The sequence below is a fragment of the Gobio gobio genome (assembly GCF_949357685.1).
Source record: "Gobio gobio genome assembly, chromosome: 2".
In the NCBI taxonomy this organism is placed as follows: Eukaryota; Metazoa; Chordata; class Actinopteri; order Cypriniformes; family Gobionidae; genus Gobio; species Gobio gobio.
In genome coordinates, this window is record NC_137098.1 from 38,254,218 (window position 1) to 38,272,155 (window position 17,938).

The 17,938-nt window shown below is 39.2% G+C and overlaps 1 protein-coding gene across 1 annotated transcript in view; it reads right to left on the minus strand.

Annotated features, from left to right (window-relative positions):
- Positions 1–286: 286 nt before the first annotated feature.
- The window catches only part of adamts18 (ADAM metallopeptidase with thrombospondin type 1 motif, 18), an 80,988-nt gene continuing 63,336 nt past the window's right edge, over positions 287–17,938 (minus strand). The window contains exons 17-23 of the mRNA XM_079808585.1: positions 16,131–16,251; positions 15,370–15,496; positions 8,250–8,454; positions 5,593–5,787; positions 4,123–4,371; positions 3,855–4,026; positions 287–2,485 (exon numbers count right to left, since the gene is read on the minus strand). Coding sequence (XP_079664711.1) covers positions 2,367–2,485; positions 3,855–4,026; positions 4,123–4,371; positions 5,593–5,787; positions 8,250–8,454; positions 15,370–15,496; positions 16,131–16,251 — 1,188 coding nt within the window. The 3' untranslated portion in view covers positions 287–2,366. The remainder of the gene's footprint in view (positions 2,486–3,854; positions 4,027–4,122; positions 4,372–5,592; positions 5,788–8,249; positions 8,455–15,369; positions 15,497–16,130; positions 16,252–17,938) is intronic.

Here is a 17,938-nt window from a genome sequence, read left to right on the forward strand (position 1 = left end):
GTTTTTTTCATGTGTTTATAGCTTATTATAGCGTCTGTCCCTTAGTGGCACATTTTAAATAACGTTTTATATTTGCACAAGAACAAGTCTGTTTTCCTTGTCGATAATATGCTAGGGAGTATTTTGTCTAAAATCCACTTTGCTTCTGGCTTGATGTTCATAGTAATTTGTTGTGATGACAGCATATCATTTTTCATTCCTTAAATACTGCAGCATTTTCATCATTCAAGGGCTTTCTTTACTCACTGTTGCAAGAGCACAAGTGGAAAAAGCCTCACTAGAGGAATACAGTAAATCAGATACTTTTATTATAAAACTTTCAGTGGAAATATTAAATATCACACTTTCAGCGTGCTATTATACAGGCAGCTCCTCTCCAGACAACACTGTAGGCCAGGAACTATTTTGACATAGTAATAAATTACACAATTTTCAATTCAGACAGTGATGAAAGACATGACTCATCGTTTGTACAACATACATAACATCACAACAAGGCTAAACAATGTATTTTTCCATTTGTTCGTGATTAGGAACACTTAAAGTCGAGTAAGGAACGAATGAAACGCTGCAAAAGACCAAAAGTTCATTTATGGAGATCCAGAAGTTATACAACTAGAAATAAGTGAAAGTACCCTTTAAAATGGTTCAGGCAACAAAAAAAAAAGGACTGAGCACCCTGCAGTGCAACATCTACTTTTAAAAGTGACCTTTTGCACTTATTAGTGTATGCAAATATCCCTTCAAGGGATTGGGGATTGGTAATGAAGTGTTTGGAATGTGCCTCATGTGCCACCTGCTCCAATGTTTGTTGTTAGAGCAGGACCATCATACCTGAACCCTGTGCAAGGATTACTAAGGTGAGAATCCACTCTTCTGTTAGCATGAGGTAGCCCAACAACTACAGCACACTGAGAGATAGAAACAGAAAGAGATGAAGAGCACTAATAAAGTAAACTGAGATGAGGTTCCAAGTCCTGAGAGGCTTGGGTTTGTTAGCTGCTCCTCCTCCTCCTTCTGAACATGACACTCACTCCTGCACACTAATTAGTCCCTCCAAAGTGACTGAGAGCAACCTTCTTTACTCTCTCTGACACTCGTCTGGGACGAGCTCAGCCCTCTCGTACGCCATGTGGGAGACAGCACTGCATGAACTGCACACAAATTACACACACATACTGACACTCATACACAGTTCATCCGCCAATGGACCCACTGCATATTTCAGCAGAAGCACTGATCTTCATTAATGATAAATCTATCTTGTCTGCTTTAGTCTTCTGTGGTGATCAGACGGGATTGTGGCTCAACCATACAGGTCAGACCAGTTCCACAGAGAAAATTTGAGCATGTTAATGTTTGTTAAAATCAGAAGCCTGCATGATGGGGATGTAGATGCTCTCTTGACAAGAGGATTCTGACCAATGGAAAAGTTTGAGTTAGTTTGCAAACATACTAGAGTAGAGGGGTTTTATACTTAAGTAAACATAAGATTGTGATGTACGGTAAGTTGAATTCACTGTAGGTTGTTTTGAATAAAAGTGCACTGCACTTCTTATAGCACCAAAAACACTAATTCAACAGATTCATTGATTCAATGTATAGCAGCCATGTAAAGCAGGCAGTATGAGGGTGTGGTCACATTTACCATTGTTTGGCCCATTTTCGAGGTCAAAATGTAGTCATTTCAATAGGAATCCATGCAATCAGGAATTCTGTGTGAGGGCAAACCATTTTTCCCAGGCAAATTTCACAACAGGTCACATGTTTTCAGCATGTTTACCAACAGATAGCTGCTTGGTTTGAACATGACAATGGACTTTTTGCTGCAACATTTAGCAAAAAATTCACTACTGTGACCGCACCTTTACACTAAAATATTACAGGCTAAGGAGTCATGAAATCTAGACATAAACATACTGTTGTATGGGTTCGGCTGGAGCTCAAAGAGCAAACGCAAATTCTAGAGTACTTCAGGTGTACACATTAACCAGAGTAGCTCCAATGTTCATTTGGTGCTCTTCAATGTAGCATATAAATGAGTTGATAATAGAAGTCTCTTAATGGCATTAACCAATGGTCACATCTCCAATCTTAAGAGAACAAACAGAGATATTTACACAATAAATGTTCTGTAGATTGGTTATCGAAGAACCACAATTCTAGTTATTATACACCATTGTTGAAGCCAGAATCCAGTGCTCCCATTACATCTCATCTGTCCAAGAAAAGGTCCACTAGAATGCCTCTTTCTGTGCCACATCTCGCAAATATCAACTTTGTCCATAGTGGTCATCATTATCACAATGATTTACAGATTTCAAAGAGTCAGTGAGGAGGCTTGTGGGAAGTGAATATCTTCTGCTTTACTGTCTTTTGGCGGAGCAGGACTTGCAGCATTGTTGACCGTAGAATTTGTGATTGCAAACACCATGCTGAGGCACCAAATGACACCAGCTGAAGAAGTCGATGCAAGGCTGGCCTTCTGTTAATGGGAACACACATAATGACTATTATTTATATTAAGCCTTAAAAACAACATTGCGCACACAAGCACTCAGTGTTTTTGTAAGTACTGTTTACTCTGAATAGAGACATTGTGGCGATGTTGCAAACCACTTGGAATTACTGCCCCGGCATACTGATAAGGACCTGACCTGCTCTCTGAAGGCCCTCACATTTAGTTCTCCCATGAGAATAAACAATTACACACTTCTGTTCTCTGTGGTATGTGCCATGTACTTGCCAGAGAAAGAGATTATAATGAAACATAAAACAATATCATTTAAATGAACAAATCATAATTGTTATCACAATTTATGTCAGTATTGTTAAATAGTGGCCTACCAATGTGGTCTTACAAATCAACAAGTAAAAAGCAATTTTTTTTTACCACTACATAATGAATACGTGTAAACACCAGAGATATTTATCAAGCTTGATAATTGATTGACAGTTCATTTATCAAGGGAACAATAACACTTAATGCTGGAAAACATACATGCATTTATGCAATTGGCAGATTCTTCATGCAAAGCAACGTCAAGTTCATACATTTTATCAGTATATGTGTCCTGAGAATCCAACCCATGACATTACTAACGCTCTGCCAGTTGAGCTCCAGAACTAGATATGAGAGTTCAAAACAAATTCAGCAGTGTGTCCACTCAGGCACTGCAGGTACTGTTAAATACGATAACAACAGTTGAGGTAAAATTTGGGGTGGTGTGGTGTAGTGTTCACAGTGGCAACTGATGTTTGCTGGTTTGATCCATGAGCCAACACCATTGTTGCTATAAGCAAGACAATTGAGAACATCCCTGTATGTTCTGGGGCAGCATCACATGAAAGTCGTGGAAATCAATTTCCTGGTTGGGTGCTATTCTAAAGCTGCAAGGAAGGAAGGGAACTAACAATGGGAGTAGATTAACAACATTTCCCTTCACATTGTGTAAACAGTCTGGTCATGAAGAAGATCAGGCTGTTCCTATTTCAATCTGCAGCACAAGCCCTATTGAGGCTCTTGTAAACTCTAGAATGCAATGCTCTCTGTACTTGTCTGAACAATAAAATTACTTATGTTGTATTCCATGCTTATGCCAAGATCTTGGGTTTTTTTTCTTAGGGAAAACACAAACTGTGATAAAATGTATACATTAACATCCGAAAGTTTGGGGTCAGTACGATTTTGTATTAATATTATTACAAATTAAAATAACTGTTTTCAATTTGAATATATTTTAAAATGTAATTTATTCCTGTGCTGGCTAATGGTCTTGCTGATCCCAAACTTTTGGACGGTAGCGGATTTAAGTGCTTTCTAAATTAATACATGTAAATGTAAAGACTTGTACCTTTAAGTGTGGGTGAGAGAGGTGGGACTGGGATTGGACCAGGACAGAAGTGTGTATTGCAAGCCCGTGAGCTTATGGGTCTCTGATAAGGTAAACAGCCCACTGACGGACGCCCTAGTCTCAGACATTGAACGCTCCGTGTCTGCACCCCACCACCACAGGACACTGTGCACTGAAAAACACATGGACAGGACAGGAAGATTAGAGGTCTGGCAGAATAGAAACCGAACAGATCCCTGACAGGTTATAAAGAACTAGTTTTGCATACCTGCAGCCAAGGAGAAGAATACCAGCCCAAAGTCACAGATGAACCACTCCTTTCTGGGCCGGGCTGTAGGAGCTGGGGTGGTGGGGGCTCTGGGCAGGGGCCATTATTACAAGCTTGCTCAAGGTCTTCTTGGGGCTTCCGTAGGTTTCTGCACCTCCTTATTGGGAACTCTGTGTAGCCTCTTTGGGACTCTTTCTCCCCACAATGCAGCTCTCTTCTCCTTACTCCTGCTCCACAGGAGGCTGAACACTGTGTAAAACAACCAGACGATCAGATAATAAGGTATATACACATAAATCCTCCGCTGACCCCTTGCTGAAAGATCATCTCATGCCTCCATAACAAATGTTAACAATGCTGCTAGTTAGGAGAAGAGAGAGACACTTAAGAACAAATGTAGAAAGTGCCACTGTTTTTAAATATTCATGCACAGATATTGCTCCAACCACGTATCTAAGGGTACGTCTACATTCATCCTGATACATTTGAAAACATCTTTTTCTGTAAGTTTTGGCCATCTGTCCACACTGAGAAAGCATTTCTAGAACATTTTGAAGACACACTCCAAAATCATACATTTTTTGAAAAGAGATTCAAAAACTATGCCGCATTTTTCGTCATGAGACGCATATTGTATAGGATATCTATAGTTTTACCGATATGTGCCAGCTGTGTGCTATTCAATTGCACATTGTTGCTAAAGATAAACGTTTCTTTGTACAATCTTCATATTATATCCCTGCAAAGATGACAGAAAATGTACTTGTAATTGCTGTCCTGCATCAGTCAATACATGTTGGACATCATAGATTGTGTTTTTGATCATACATGTAATCCATAATGGCAACTGAGTGTGACCTGAGCACACCAGTAAATGGTGGGATATTTGGTGACACTTTATTTGGTTGCACTTTATTTTACAGTGTGTGCACGTACAGTGTACTTAGCTAAGAAAGTACTGGGTAATATAAGGTAACTACATGGGTTAAGGTTAGGTTTAGGGGTAGGTTCAGGGTTAGTACCTAGTTACCCAGTTAGTGTTATTACTATAATAAGTACGTGGTATGTACTGGGTAACAGGACTGTAAAATAAAGTGCTACCCTTTATTTTACAGTGTCCTTGTTACATATGTTTCATGTACGTACTAACAGTAAATTATGCATAATACCATGCAACTAACCAAACTCTAACCCTAGCCTAATAAGTATGTTGTTAATTAATATCACTCAGTCCTTAAATGTATAGTTACACTGTAACAAGGACACCTTAAAATATTTTGCTAATAACTGGATATAGCCTTAGATGCAATGTGTCCTGTCAAATAGTAATGACATGTATGTTGACTGGATATGGTGCACGCGGAGTATTCTGCATCAGGGTTAAATGATTGAGTATATGCTCACGTTAAATATGTACTGTTTGTGTGAGCGCTTCTACGTAACCTTTGATATTCCTATGAGGGGCCTTACCTCTCCCCAGGCGGTAGTTATCCACTGAAGACGTTCATTCTTCGGGCAGCGGCTCAGCACACAGGTCTCTTGGGATTTGGGCTTCAGGTGTAATTTACACATGCTGTCAGGCACCACCACAGCCCTGGCACCTGGATCAGTGCTCCTGCAGAAAACACTGCGCTTCTTCAACCCTCGCCCACAGGTCTTAGAGCACTAGAGAGAAGGAAGGAAAGAAAGATAAACAGAGACAGAGAGAGTTACCCTCGTGTGGTCTTTGAGTGATGTTAGTTTAAACATTGTAAAGGTCACAGTGGCATGCAGTTCACCTCAAACAAGAGTTGAAATGAACTCTTGAGACAGGCGGTGTGAACTCATTCTGACCTTTAGAAGGAATTTAGTCAATATCAACTACTGCAAAAAATTCTCAAATATCTCAAACTGCTTATGCAAAACATGGATTTATGATTTAACATATTGAATAGGATTCGATTGAAAAAAAGTTAAAGAAATGAACTGCTGCTAATGAGGAAATTAACTCTGGTGGTGTGTTTAAGCATTGTCTGTGGCTTCTGTGTGTGTAAATGGGAAGATCAAGTACAGAGTACACAAATATATTATTGCAAATATTCAAACACGAGCAAAGCAAAAGACAAAATATATTACAAAATATGCAGTGTTTAAAGTACTCATTCATCTAAAGTAACACTTCCAAACATCAGCAAAGTGATTTGCATGGTCATTTCAGAAGTCCAAAATAGATTCTTATTGTGAGCAATGCAACAGTGGAGTATAATGTGTTACATGTGCAAAAACAGCAGGGGGCAGTAGTGTTTCAGCACTGACATACAGCACAATTATCCATTATATTGTTCTGGGCATCTCAAATCTTCACTTTTTATTTGGGTCATTGCTGTTATGTAGAACTTTTTTGAGCACTTTTCAAAACTGAATACACTTGTGTTGTAATTTAGTTAAGTATTTCTATAAAAGGGTATAGCAGAATTTCGGAGACATGTTCTGGTCAAGCTCAAACAATTCATTATAACTAAATTATTTACACAAAGGCATGAAAATGAACAGGAATAAATTAAAGAGCTAAAATCGCCCCTTGTTAGCCTCATGGAAGGAACGGGAGTAAGATTACATGAGGTTTATTGTACATGAAACCTGGAGTTAATTTTAATATTTTGTAACCATCTTTTAATTTTTTTATAATATCATACTAATTTCTGTAACTTTACCTGACAGGATGGAATGTTTTAAAGCGAGACAAACTTACTAATTCCACAGAACATCACTGAATTCATCAATCCGATGCTAATGACAGAACCTGGCTTTTGTAGAATTAGTAGTAGTAGTAGTAGTAGTTTTGTAGAATTTGCAATAAATTTTGCAGTAATTTGACTGTTTCCCAACTGTTCAAACATTTGGGGTCGGTATGATTTTTAATGCTTTTTAAAGTCTTTTATGCTCACCAAGGCTGCATTTATTAATTTATTAATAAAAAATACAGCAAAAATAGTAATATTGTGAAATATTACAATTTAAAATGGTTATTTTCTATTTTAAAATGTAATTTAACCCTTTGATTGTAAAGCTGAATTTTCAGCATCATTACTCCAGTCTTCAGTGTCACATGATCCTTCAAAAACCATTCTAATATGCTGATTTGTTGCTCAAGAAACATTTATTATTATTATCAGTGTTGAAACCTTGAGCTTGGGAGGTTAAAGGTGGGGTAAGTGTTATTTCAAAAATGCTTTATAGAAGTGTCTCGGGCCGAGGACCAAAACAAACTTGCAGCCAATCGGCAGGAAGGGGCGTGTCTACTAATGATGGTGAGAAGAGAGCGCTCAGTGCACGTCATTATTCAAAAGACACGACACACAGGATGGACATTAGCCGAGCAACGACAGAAAGAGAAAGATGGCAGATAAAAAACAAATGTGGAAAATGTCTGGTGAACAAAAGAAGGCTTACGATCAGACAAGAAGTATCAGCTTTTCAGCGCTGGAGAGAACTCAAGGAGCACTAAGACCTGCAATCGGACACCGAGGTTGCTTTATTTCTTCTCGATAGGCGAGTAACATTGGTTTTGTTTTGTTTCACAGAACTAATATATGCTAGCTTTTGCTTGAATATGCTTGTGTGCCATGTTTGTTGCTTGTTTGTCAATTTGCAATCATATCGTCGTTCACTTCAGCGATGATAAAGACCCATTCATTTAAACACCCTATATAAACCACTGTATGTTTCAAGCATCAGCTCACAGTGTGTCCGGAAAGTAAGACAATAAACTAATATATGCTTGCTTTCACTTATTTATGGCATAGCCTCCGCCGGCTGGCACAGCAGATTCCGCCATAGTCGTTGCCTGCATTGCGTACGTATGTCTGGGGCGGAGCTATCAAAATAGGGGCGATACCCTTTTGGGGTAGGGGCGTGTTTGTTTTGGTGATTTGAAATATCAACATCGGTTACCAGAAAGCACTTACCCCACCTTTAAGCTGCTTGATAATGTTTTTTTTTTTGTTTTTTTTAATTCATTGATGAAAAGACAGCAAAGATCTAAGAGTACATTTAAAGTAAAAACATTTTTTTTTTTTTTTTATTAATTTTGCTGGTAAAATGTATTTGAATTTTAATTGTAGGTTTGCATGTTCATGTAAACATACCTGTGACCAGGAGCCAGTGCTCCACTCTGGAGGACATGCCTGTGTGTTGCAGGGCTGAAGTTGGGCCGGAGCCATTACTGGACATAACGAGTGAGCTGCCACCTCCTCACGCTGGTATGTCACCTTCCTCATGCAACGGATGTTCCGCGTCTGCTGCCCGCCTCCACATGTTCTACTGCACACTCCCCATTTGCCTGTTGTCCAACTGTCAAGACAAATGAATTGACCTTCAGATGTGAACCTTATGTTTGAACATTTCAGCATATTTTAAAATGGAAGAGGACACTTTAAATCCATATGGCACAGATTCACTTAGACATACACAAGGGCTTCATTAGACAAAATCGACCTAATGTGATGATCATTAGATTATGGCCAATCTGATTACTCTGTAAACCACATGATGGAAAGACTAATAAAAAAACACATACATCTGTCTGCACCCACCCCACCCTCTCCCTGTGGGCTCATATGAGCATATACACACATGCACATATCATTTTCATTTCCAGCTTTAGAGTTCAATCATTATCAACGGATGCATACATCTTGAGTTCATAAATATGATTTCTGATTATGCAATTTTCACAACAAAATATTACAAAACACAGAACTGGCAAGTAAATGATACATTCCAAGGTTCTGTAATAGATTAATCAGTTTCACTGCAACAATATGATAAACAACAGCTGGAATGAATCAATGTCTTCCTTCTGAATAGTCAATATGACAAATTTGCTTTTTGGACACTATTTGTGATAATGCAATAGTGCCCCCCTACGGCCAATCATTCAGTAAAAAAAAAAAAAAACGTATGCTCTAGTCAAAATGTTCAAGTGACGTTGCAAATGCACTTTTTCTGTAGCACACTAAAACGCGGAAAATTATTAACTAAAGCATAAAGAATATTGTATTTCAGTAATGTACTGAATGTTATTTCAGCTTTCAGATTTCACAACAAGGAGTTTTGTTTTGTTAAATGCTGACACGTTTAAGCTAATATATACCCCCTTTCAAAAGTCTGGGATCAGTATGATTTTTTTTTATGTTTTAAGCCTCACAGGCTGCATTTATTTAATTAAATGCAGTGAAACAAGTAATATTGTGAAATAGTATTACAATTTAATGTATATTACTGTATCATTATTATTATTATTATAAATGTAATTTATTCCTGTGATTGCAAAGCTGAATTTTCAGCATCATTACTCTTCAGTCTTCAGTGTCACATGATCCTTCAGAAATCATTCTGATTTGCTGCTCAAAAAACATTTCTTATTATCACCACATGAAACATGAAATCATTAAACATTTGTAATAAGTTATTTTACTGTCACTTTTGATCAATTTAATGCATCCTTGCTTAACAAAAAATATAATTTCTTCCAACAACAAAAACAACAACAAAAAACGGACCCCCAAACCTTAGAATGGTAGACTAAAACATGTATATTTGGTTTCATTTAGCAATTTTCCATTAAAAAAAATATGTTTGTGGACTAAACTTTACTTAAAGGATATGACCTGACAAAAATACTGACTAAATTTAAAGGGTAGTTATGTCTAAAATAAAATTGTAAAAAATCAACACTGATGCCACAGCAGCTCTCTTCCAGTGCTCAGATTGCAACTCTGTCCTTGCTTCTCTTGGCTGTGGATGAAAAGAGACTTTAAAATAGAGCTGGGCAGGCCAGGGAGAGATTAGAGCAAATGACAGCTATGACAAGAGCCGTGGCCGCAACACCGGACAGACGCCGCGGGTCGAGTTCTTAGTAGACCCGGTTCCACCCAACCACTCTCACAGACCTGAGCCACGGAGCTGAGAAAAATCCTTTAATTTTCTCTCCAGCCATCTGACAAATTGGAGGGAGATGGTTAAACTGCTATTTTAATTGAGGGAAGAAACACGATCCACGGCACAATATGCCTTTTCACTCCCCCTCGTGCTCTCCTCGCCACATAAATGACAATGTGTCATTGGTCAAAGAGCTGACATGCCGTGCCTCACTGCAAACCACTGCTGGCTCTTGTTTTAATTTTGTATTTCTGGAATCTTTCAATAACTTGAATATTTCAAGCCATACAATTAAAGGAGACGTCTTTGGTCAAAGATGTCTTTGGGGACAATACTGTGGACTGCTTCACATTTCCGGATATGGTCTGATTTTGCTGGCATTTTCTCCATGTCTGCCCAAAACGATGCACCCATAATTCATACTTATTCCGAATCACTTTTTAGCATTCTCAGTGGAATTCTTTTGGTTTAAAAGCATTTGTCAATTTAAGAGCTCTAGAAGAACCATGTATTTTCCTAAACCCATGCAACATTTTGAATTCTTTTGCTAAATATATCACTTTAAACAAACCAAAGCATGTGCATTAACAACTTTAAGTATGTTTAGTTGTTTACGATATGAAATTGTTTTTAATGTTATTAAATACAGTAGCCTTTGTTTGTTTTTTTCAGTGATCATGTACATGACTGTTAAAAAGTTAGTGTCTCTGTCACTTGATGGTGGATCTGGTGAAGAAGCTGTTAGCGATTATCCTTTTCAACATCTTCAGAATCAATATTTTAGTTTTGAGAATATGTTTGAGATTGCGTATATGGGCCAGATGCTGAATGTACTGGGAAATTAGCTCTGACAAGGACAGTGATGATGGCATAAAACATCTGCTCAAACTGAACCCTTCCAAGCTCCAAAAGGTAATAAAATATGCTTTATTTTATTCTTCTGTAATTGTTACTCTAATATTAGGAGAGCTTTATATTAATCACAACATAGAGATCCATCTGTGTTAGATATAGATCCGAGTCGCTAAATACCCGAATATGTAAGAATGATTGGTGAAACATTCATGCATTTAAGGGTTTAAGTTTCAGTGTCGCATGATCCTTCAGAAATCATTCTAATATGCTGATTTGCTGCTTAAGAAACATAATATTATCATTGTTGAAAACAGTTTTGCTGTATAATATTTTTGTGGAAACTGTGATACGTTATTTTTCAGGATGCTTTGATGAATAGAACAGCATTTCTTCTAAATACAAATATTTTGTATCAATGTAAAGGCTGTACTGTCTGCACTTGAAGAGTGTCAGTTAAAGACAAAAGCATATAATCATGAAACGCAGCTAAGAAACTAAAAGAAAAGCACTGCAAAAGTCTTTAAGGCATGTGCATTAATCTTTTCGTGACATTTTAGGGCACAAATCAAGCTGGCCGCTTCTGGGCCAGGCCCATGTTTGTAGTCACCGCGCTCCACGCTTCACAGAAGCAGCAGGGCAGCGTTTGCAGAATCCTGTAGGCCATAGTCCGGAGATTAGCGCTCGATTCCTGGTCGGCTAGATGCGCTCAATCCCCACAGGGATGCCGTCTCTCTTGCTCCATAATAAAACATGGGCAGACCTGTCAACACTGAAGATATTTGCTGGAAAGATAAGCAGAAGCTTCTGTCTTTCTCTCCTGTTTTGAATGCATGTCCATACTTTTCTGGAAGTGTTTCCAAAGGTCTATTTATTTTCCCTTTCCTGCACCCTCTTTTTAGTTTTCCTCTTTTCAGCGCTCATAAATCAAAGTGCATAATGCCTCAAACAAATAATGTTTCAGGAGTCTAAAGTCGATATCATAAGGCCTTGGTGTCATTCAGTATGGAGCGAAACAGACTCTGCTCTGCATATGGTGGGGGAGGTCATTAGTAACTGTGGGATTTAAGACCTGTCTGTCTGAACAATAAACACACTTACAGTATGACCTAGACGGAGAGAAAAAAATCCATCTTGAATAGTGGGAATCTCATGAAGAGAAAAGAAAAAGCACAAGGCCATTTAAGGTTTAGCATAATACCCCATTGTACCGTCATTTGAAAAGCTCTTAAATGGATGAAAATTCAAATGCTCTCATCATTTACTCGCCCTCATGTTGTTCCAAACCTGTATGACTTTATGATGTATGACTGTATGATGTGGTTGATGAAGTAAATGAAGACAGAATTTTCATGTTTTTACAAACTATCCCTGTAAGAGCTTTTCACATGTAGGTGTGACGGGGCAACCAACTCATTGTGTGACCCACAGAATGGTGATGTCATTAAGGTGTGACGCCAACTGAAGGAGCCTGGGATCACTGGTAATCTCTACCGGTAATCAAAGTACCTCTGCTCACCAAGTTAAAGTGTCATAGGGTTACAGGCAGACATTGGTGGTGAGTGATGGGAACCTGTGCAGTCTGTCTACACATATCCAGCACCGCCGCAGACACGCTGCTCTCCCGTCAACCCTGCCGTTGTTTTCAATTACAGTGTTATTGAACTATTTGTCAGGCTTTGAATGGGACAAGCCAAATCGGTTAGAGCTTGTTGCTGAAAGGAAACAATCATATGGTCTTGATTTCCCCTTTTAGCATCGCCTTGCTATAGCCTGCACATTATAATCGGTCGCAGCCAACATTTCACACGATGTAAGGCCAGAGAGAAAGAGAGAGAGTGAGAGGGATGGAGGGAGAAAAGCCAGGAGGGGTGATTTGTTATCTGAGTGCCAAAATGCAGCGTCAATGCTATTCACCCTTGCAAGTGAAGGATGCTGGGTATGTAGATGCCTCTGCAAGGCAAGAGATCAGTAAATCAAGTCGAGTTGAGTGTTGCTCTTGTAAGAATGGCAGCAGGAATCTCAAAAGGAAGATGGACCGATAGATTGACTTTAGCTTTGAGACACCCAGAGAAAGGCTGTTTTGAGCAGCTCCTTTCATAGTCTTCAGAGCCCAGAGAAGGGTTCTGACACTTATAGGCTGAGGATGTTTTTCCCAGGGTCCCTAGTGAGAGAGTCCCCACATTTCTTTCTTTCTTTTTTTCCATGCAAAAAAGATCTTTAAGTGTGTCTTTTCTTAAGTGCCTTTTTTCCATTTATCCTCCTCATTTCCAAATATAACATTATTCTTTTCACTCGTAACTCTCATTGTAAATATAGTGGGAGTATTTGATAAATATGACTTCAATTCTTGGAATATTTGAGTATTAATTCACTGTAGTCAACAAAAAGACAAGACAGAACGAGAGACTAGTATTTGTGTGAGTACTGTATATGCCTTATTGAGAAAGCTGGTTTGCGTATGTGTGTATGTGGGTTTGTGTTTGTATAATTTAAGGTGCGTGTGTGGCAGGCTGTGGCTTGGAGCTAGAGTTTGGGCAGTGAGGGAGCAGTCAGTCCCTGTCTGGAGGCTATGTTAATCCTGTTTTCTTTAAGGAATAAAACAGAGAGGAGAACCCGAGGAAGAACGTGACTTTTCAGAGCTTTAAGTTGGTTTCTGCTCACGTTGAAGCTACCACAGCTGATTTCGGGCAGACATACCAGGGCAGTAATGCTGGAGAGCGTGGTTGTACACCATTGAGAATTGAAGAATGCTTTTAAAATTCCATTTCAGTTTTTGAATTTGAATGGAGGTAGCAAACATGATGTAGAATTGCAATTGAATTTGAAAAAGTGGAATTAAACTAAACAAAAAAAAATATTTGAGATTAAATGAATGTTCCCCCTATCTATTTCTAAATGCATGTTGTGTATGTTTAAGATTAATCCATGCATCTGTTTTATTATTGATATTTTGTTTTATTTATTTTTGGACCACATCACTTTTAATCAAAATGTCACAACTCGATTTTCCAATGAAAAAAAAAACAGACTTCTCCAATCATTTTGTCAGCTTAAGCTCCTGCCCTTTCCTTAAAGGGGTGATGAATTGAGAAATCAACTTTCCTTTGAGCCTTCGGTATATAAAAGTTCATTGTGTTTATTGTCTTATTATTGTGTAAGCTTCAGAGCTGAAAATGTCCTTGTTAGTCAAAGAAAGGTTTTATAGACACCAGGCCCAGAAAATGAGAGCTCAAACAATGTGTCGACCATTGACGTATCAGGACGCAGAAGCACCGCCTCAAGCCCGCCCACCGACTCGTGGAGCTATACGATGCGTAATCGATTGTAAACAAGATAGAGACCGAGACTGGATTTGCAGACACATTGAGATTAAAACACAATGCTGTGCCTTCTATATTGGATCCGACAGGAACGGTGCAACACTTATGTGAGTAAAACATGTTTTTTTACATATCGTTTGATATCTATTGATTACATACCTTAGCACGCTGTCACAGGCTGTAGAAGGTGTTATTGGTTCATTCATGATCAGACTCGGACTTGTAACGCCAGCTTGCAAAGCCCCTGGGCTATGTGTTTTTCAGATGAGCTATCACCGGCTGTGTGTGTGTACGGTTCGCAGTTATATTCATTGATGATCGGGCGAAATGATACAGAAATAACATTCCAATCAATCGCGGGTGGATGAGAGATGAATCATTGTGTTTGTTTGATAAAGACATTTCGCGAGCCCTGGCTGTGGGCTGGGCGATTCATCCCGGTTGCCATTTGCCACACGCTGTCACTGCAGGGGAGCAGAAGCTCATTAAATATGCAAATCGTATCCAATCCTAGCCGTGGACATTTACTTCCAAGTCTTCAGTGTGGAACGCCCATCAAAACCGACCGTTTTTCAGAGAGCCTCAAAACCAGAAAAGGCAGAAAATAGCCTATTACTTATTCATTATGATGTTTTTGAATGTAAAAACAACACAAACATCATAAGTTGACCTCAGACAACAGTATAAAAAAATTTTTAAAGCCAGTTCATGACACGTTTAAAATTGACTGCAAGCTCACAATCAGATCTGCCTCCATACAATCAACAACCAATTTATAAAAGTCCTTGCCCTTACTTTTTTTTTCTAACACTGTCACAATACCAAAAAATGTATATATATCAGTTGCTAATTCCATTACTTTGTAACTTTAAAAAAAGTATTGTATGTAAATATGATATATTATTTGTTTATATTTAATAAATTAACTTTTATTTTATGGACAAATACTTCCACACCAAAACTCCATTTCAGGAAATTTCTATGAATTGTAATTCTGAAGTTCCAGTTTCTGTAATTGCAATTTAACTACCCGTGCATGATCAACTTAATTCAGATTTCAACGCATGAACTGAAAGGCAGCCAAACCTAAAGCAAGTATGGCACAGGGAAGCCACATACAACACACACACACACACACACACACTCTTACTAGGCAGGGCAGGGCTGTGTGTTACACAGGTGAGAGCCCACCACCGGTCTGGTCTGAGGGTTGCAGAGCGAAGAGTTGACCTGCGTGTGCTGATCTTGCAGACAAATGGCTTTCGTCGAGACCCGACCTGAGAGATAATTAGAAACAGATGGAATGAGGGATGAGTACAAACACTTTGCATCTACTCTCTTTGGACATGTTGCAGAGATCCATGTTTTCTAATACGGCCTAACATACGTCTTTATCATGAGATAAACTAATGCATCCTCAGAGCAATCTTTTGAAAAGGAAAGCTTGGAGCACACTGTCCGTGGATGGTCTTTCTGGGGATTATGGGAGCTCAGGATGAATGGCAGTACTGTAGTGTGGCTTCTGTTGAGGCAAACAAAGCCAGGCCTCTGTCAGTGTGAGAGGCCAGGAGGGGCTGCCCAGAGGTCTGCTCTAAAGAAAAGCATGAATGAAACTGTGTGAGAGCGCAGATAGAGATCTGTGCTCTGGGCATGTCATAGTGCTGTCTGTCTGCCACCAACACTCAGAGAAAACTGACTGTGAATGGAGGAGCCACAACCACAGAGATGAGCCAATGAGATTGGGAGGTCTGAAGGGAAGGAGGGGCATGCTTTTGTCTTTATGTCCTCCTCACAAAGGTGCATTTGATGGACCTGGACAAACACACTCAACACACAAGCACAGAAACTCTCCCCTCTCTCACACTTGAGTCAACAAAACAAACATTTACAGTACATTTAGCACATACTCACCGCCAGCACAAGGCGCTGAGCAGTCAGAGCGCACCACAGACCAGGTGTAGTTGTGCTTCTTCTCTGGATGGGGTAGAGTATACTCCCATGATACACCAGGATTTTTACCCTGAAGAAGAATCTGTGGAGGAGAGATGATCATAGAACACTTATAATCAAGTGACAGGTTTCTGTCTATCCAAGTATACACTACTGTTCACTGATTTCAGTCATTTACATAACATTTTCAAAGACTTAAATTATTGCTTCAGTCTGACTGAAATCGCTGAATGTCTTGTTAATGTTCTCGTATTTCAGCAAGGGAGAAGGTGCCAGAGCGTCTGGTGCTGTTTTGTGGCTATAGCTCCATTGGGACTGAGAGATGTCACCACAGTGTTCCTAGTGATGCTACACTAGGAGGGATGTTTGAATTAGATTGTCTATGTGTTTGAACTGAAGCTTGTCAGCTTGGAAAACAGCACAAGTGGACCAAACTGTGGGTTGGATGAATCTCCATATTTTCACATAGCAGTGTACAATGAGACTTAATTTCCCAGGAAGATTTACATCCATGTTTATGTTTCGTTAGGCCTGTATGCTATAGTTTTGGTAGCTGTTCCTGGAGAAGATCTTATAGTCATTCATGTGAGACTAGACCACAAAGGAAGTTCAGCAGGTTTCTCACTAAATCTGTGCCCAGGGCCATTGAGGACGGCCCGAGGATAACTCTAATGGAGTGGAAAAGTCCTCAGACAAGAAGAGAAGCTTTGTTTTCACTTAGGCTTTGCCACATGGAGATTTTCCTCAGACTATTTGTATTAAAAAATGCAATGACACTAAATTCACTGGAAATGGTAAACCACCAAGCTATATGTAGAAAGTACAAACAAAGCAGCTAAACAAGGATCGAATACTAAGGGTCACTGATCTCACTGAAGAGTTGCAGCAGTGTTTACACAAGCCAACAGTAATTGCAAGGCAGCCCAAAATTCTCGTAAGTAAGAGTGCAAACTGAAATAGTGGATTAGGCAGATGCCACCCAACCTCTAATTACTATGGATTTATCCTCAGCGAGTTAATATTTTGAACAGGAAGAGTGTGGCAGGCTGCTGCTGATGTGGGAAGATTATCCTTAAGTCAGTCACAATAAACACAATACATACTCTTCAACCAGCCTCAATGCTCTGCCATATTATAGCTAAAAGCATCCAATATCTTTACTAGCCAAACTTGGATTCAGTTTAGAGACATGACTATGTTTTATTTTAAGGATGGAGAGGCATGAGTTTGTTTGCATTCATGTTTTTTGTTCAATGAGATGCAAGAGACCTGTAGAGGGGCAAAGATTCTATCAACAGAACATCAGAAGGTTTTGTGTGAATCAAACAAAGGCGGTGTTTGAAGGATAGTGGATTTCAAAAGGAAGTAAAACAAGTATATTGAAAGACAGTGGCAGGTTAGCAAACTTTTTGGCTAACTTTCCTTCCAAGCATCTAGGCTGAATCTATTGCCCTAGAAGCGATCCATGGGGCCCTGCACGCTAACCTTTTCAAAGCTGGTCTAGATTTACAGTTGGCACTGAACACAGATCAGCTTTTCCAGAATCAGGCTCAGGAGAAGGTCTCTGATCCATCTGTGATCCGGCTAGCCATCTGACTATGGATACAACACATGGAGAAAATCTACCTCTTCTGATCCAGGGTCAAGACCCAAAAGAGTCCATTGCACCATGTCTGTGCTCTGGTATAGCAAGTCTCGAGTTTCAGTCTTAACATATGCAACAAGAATCACAATTCTGATTATCAACTCAACATGCAAACATCATTCCC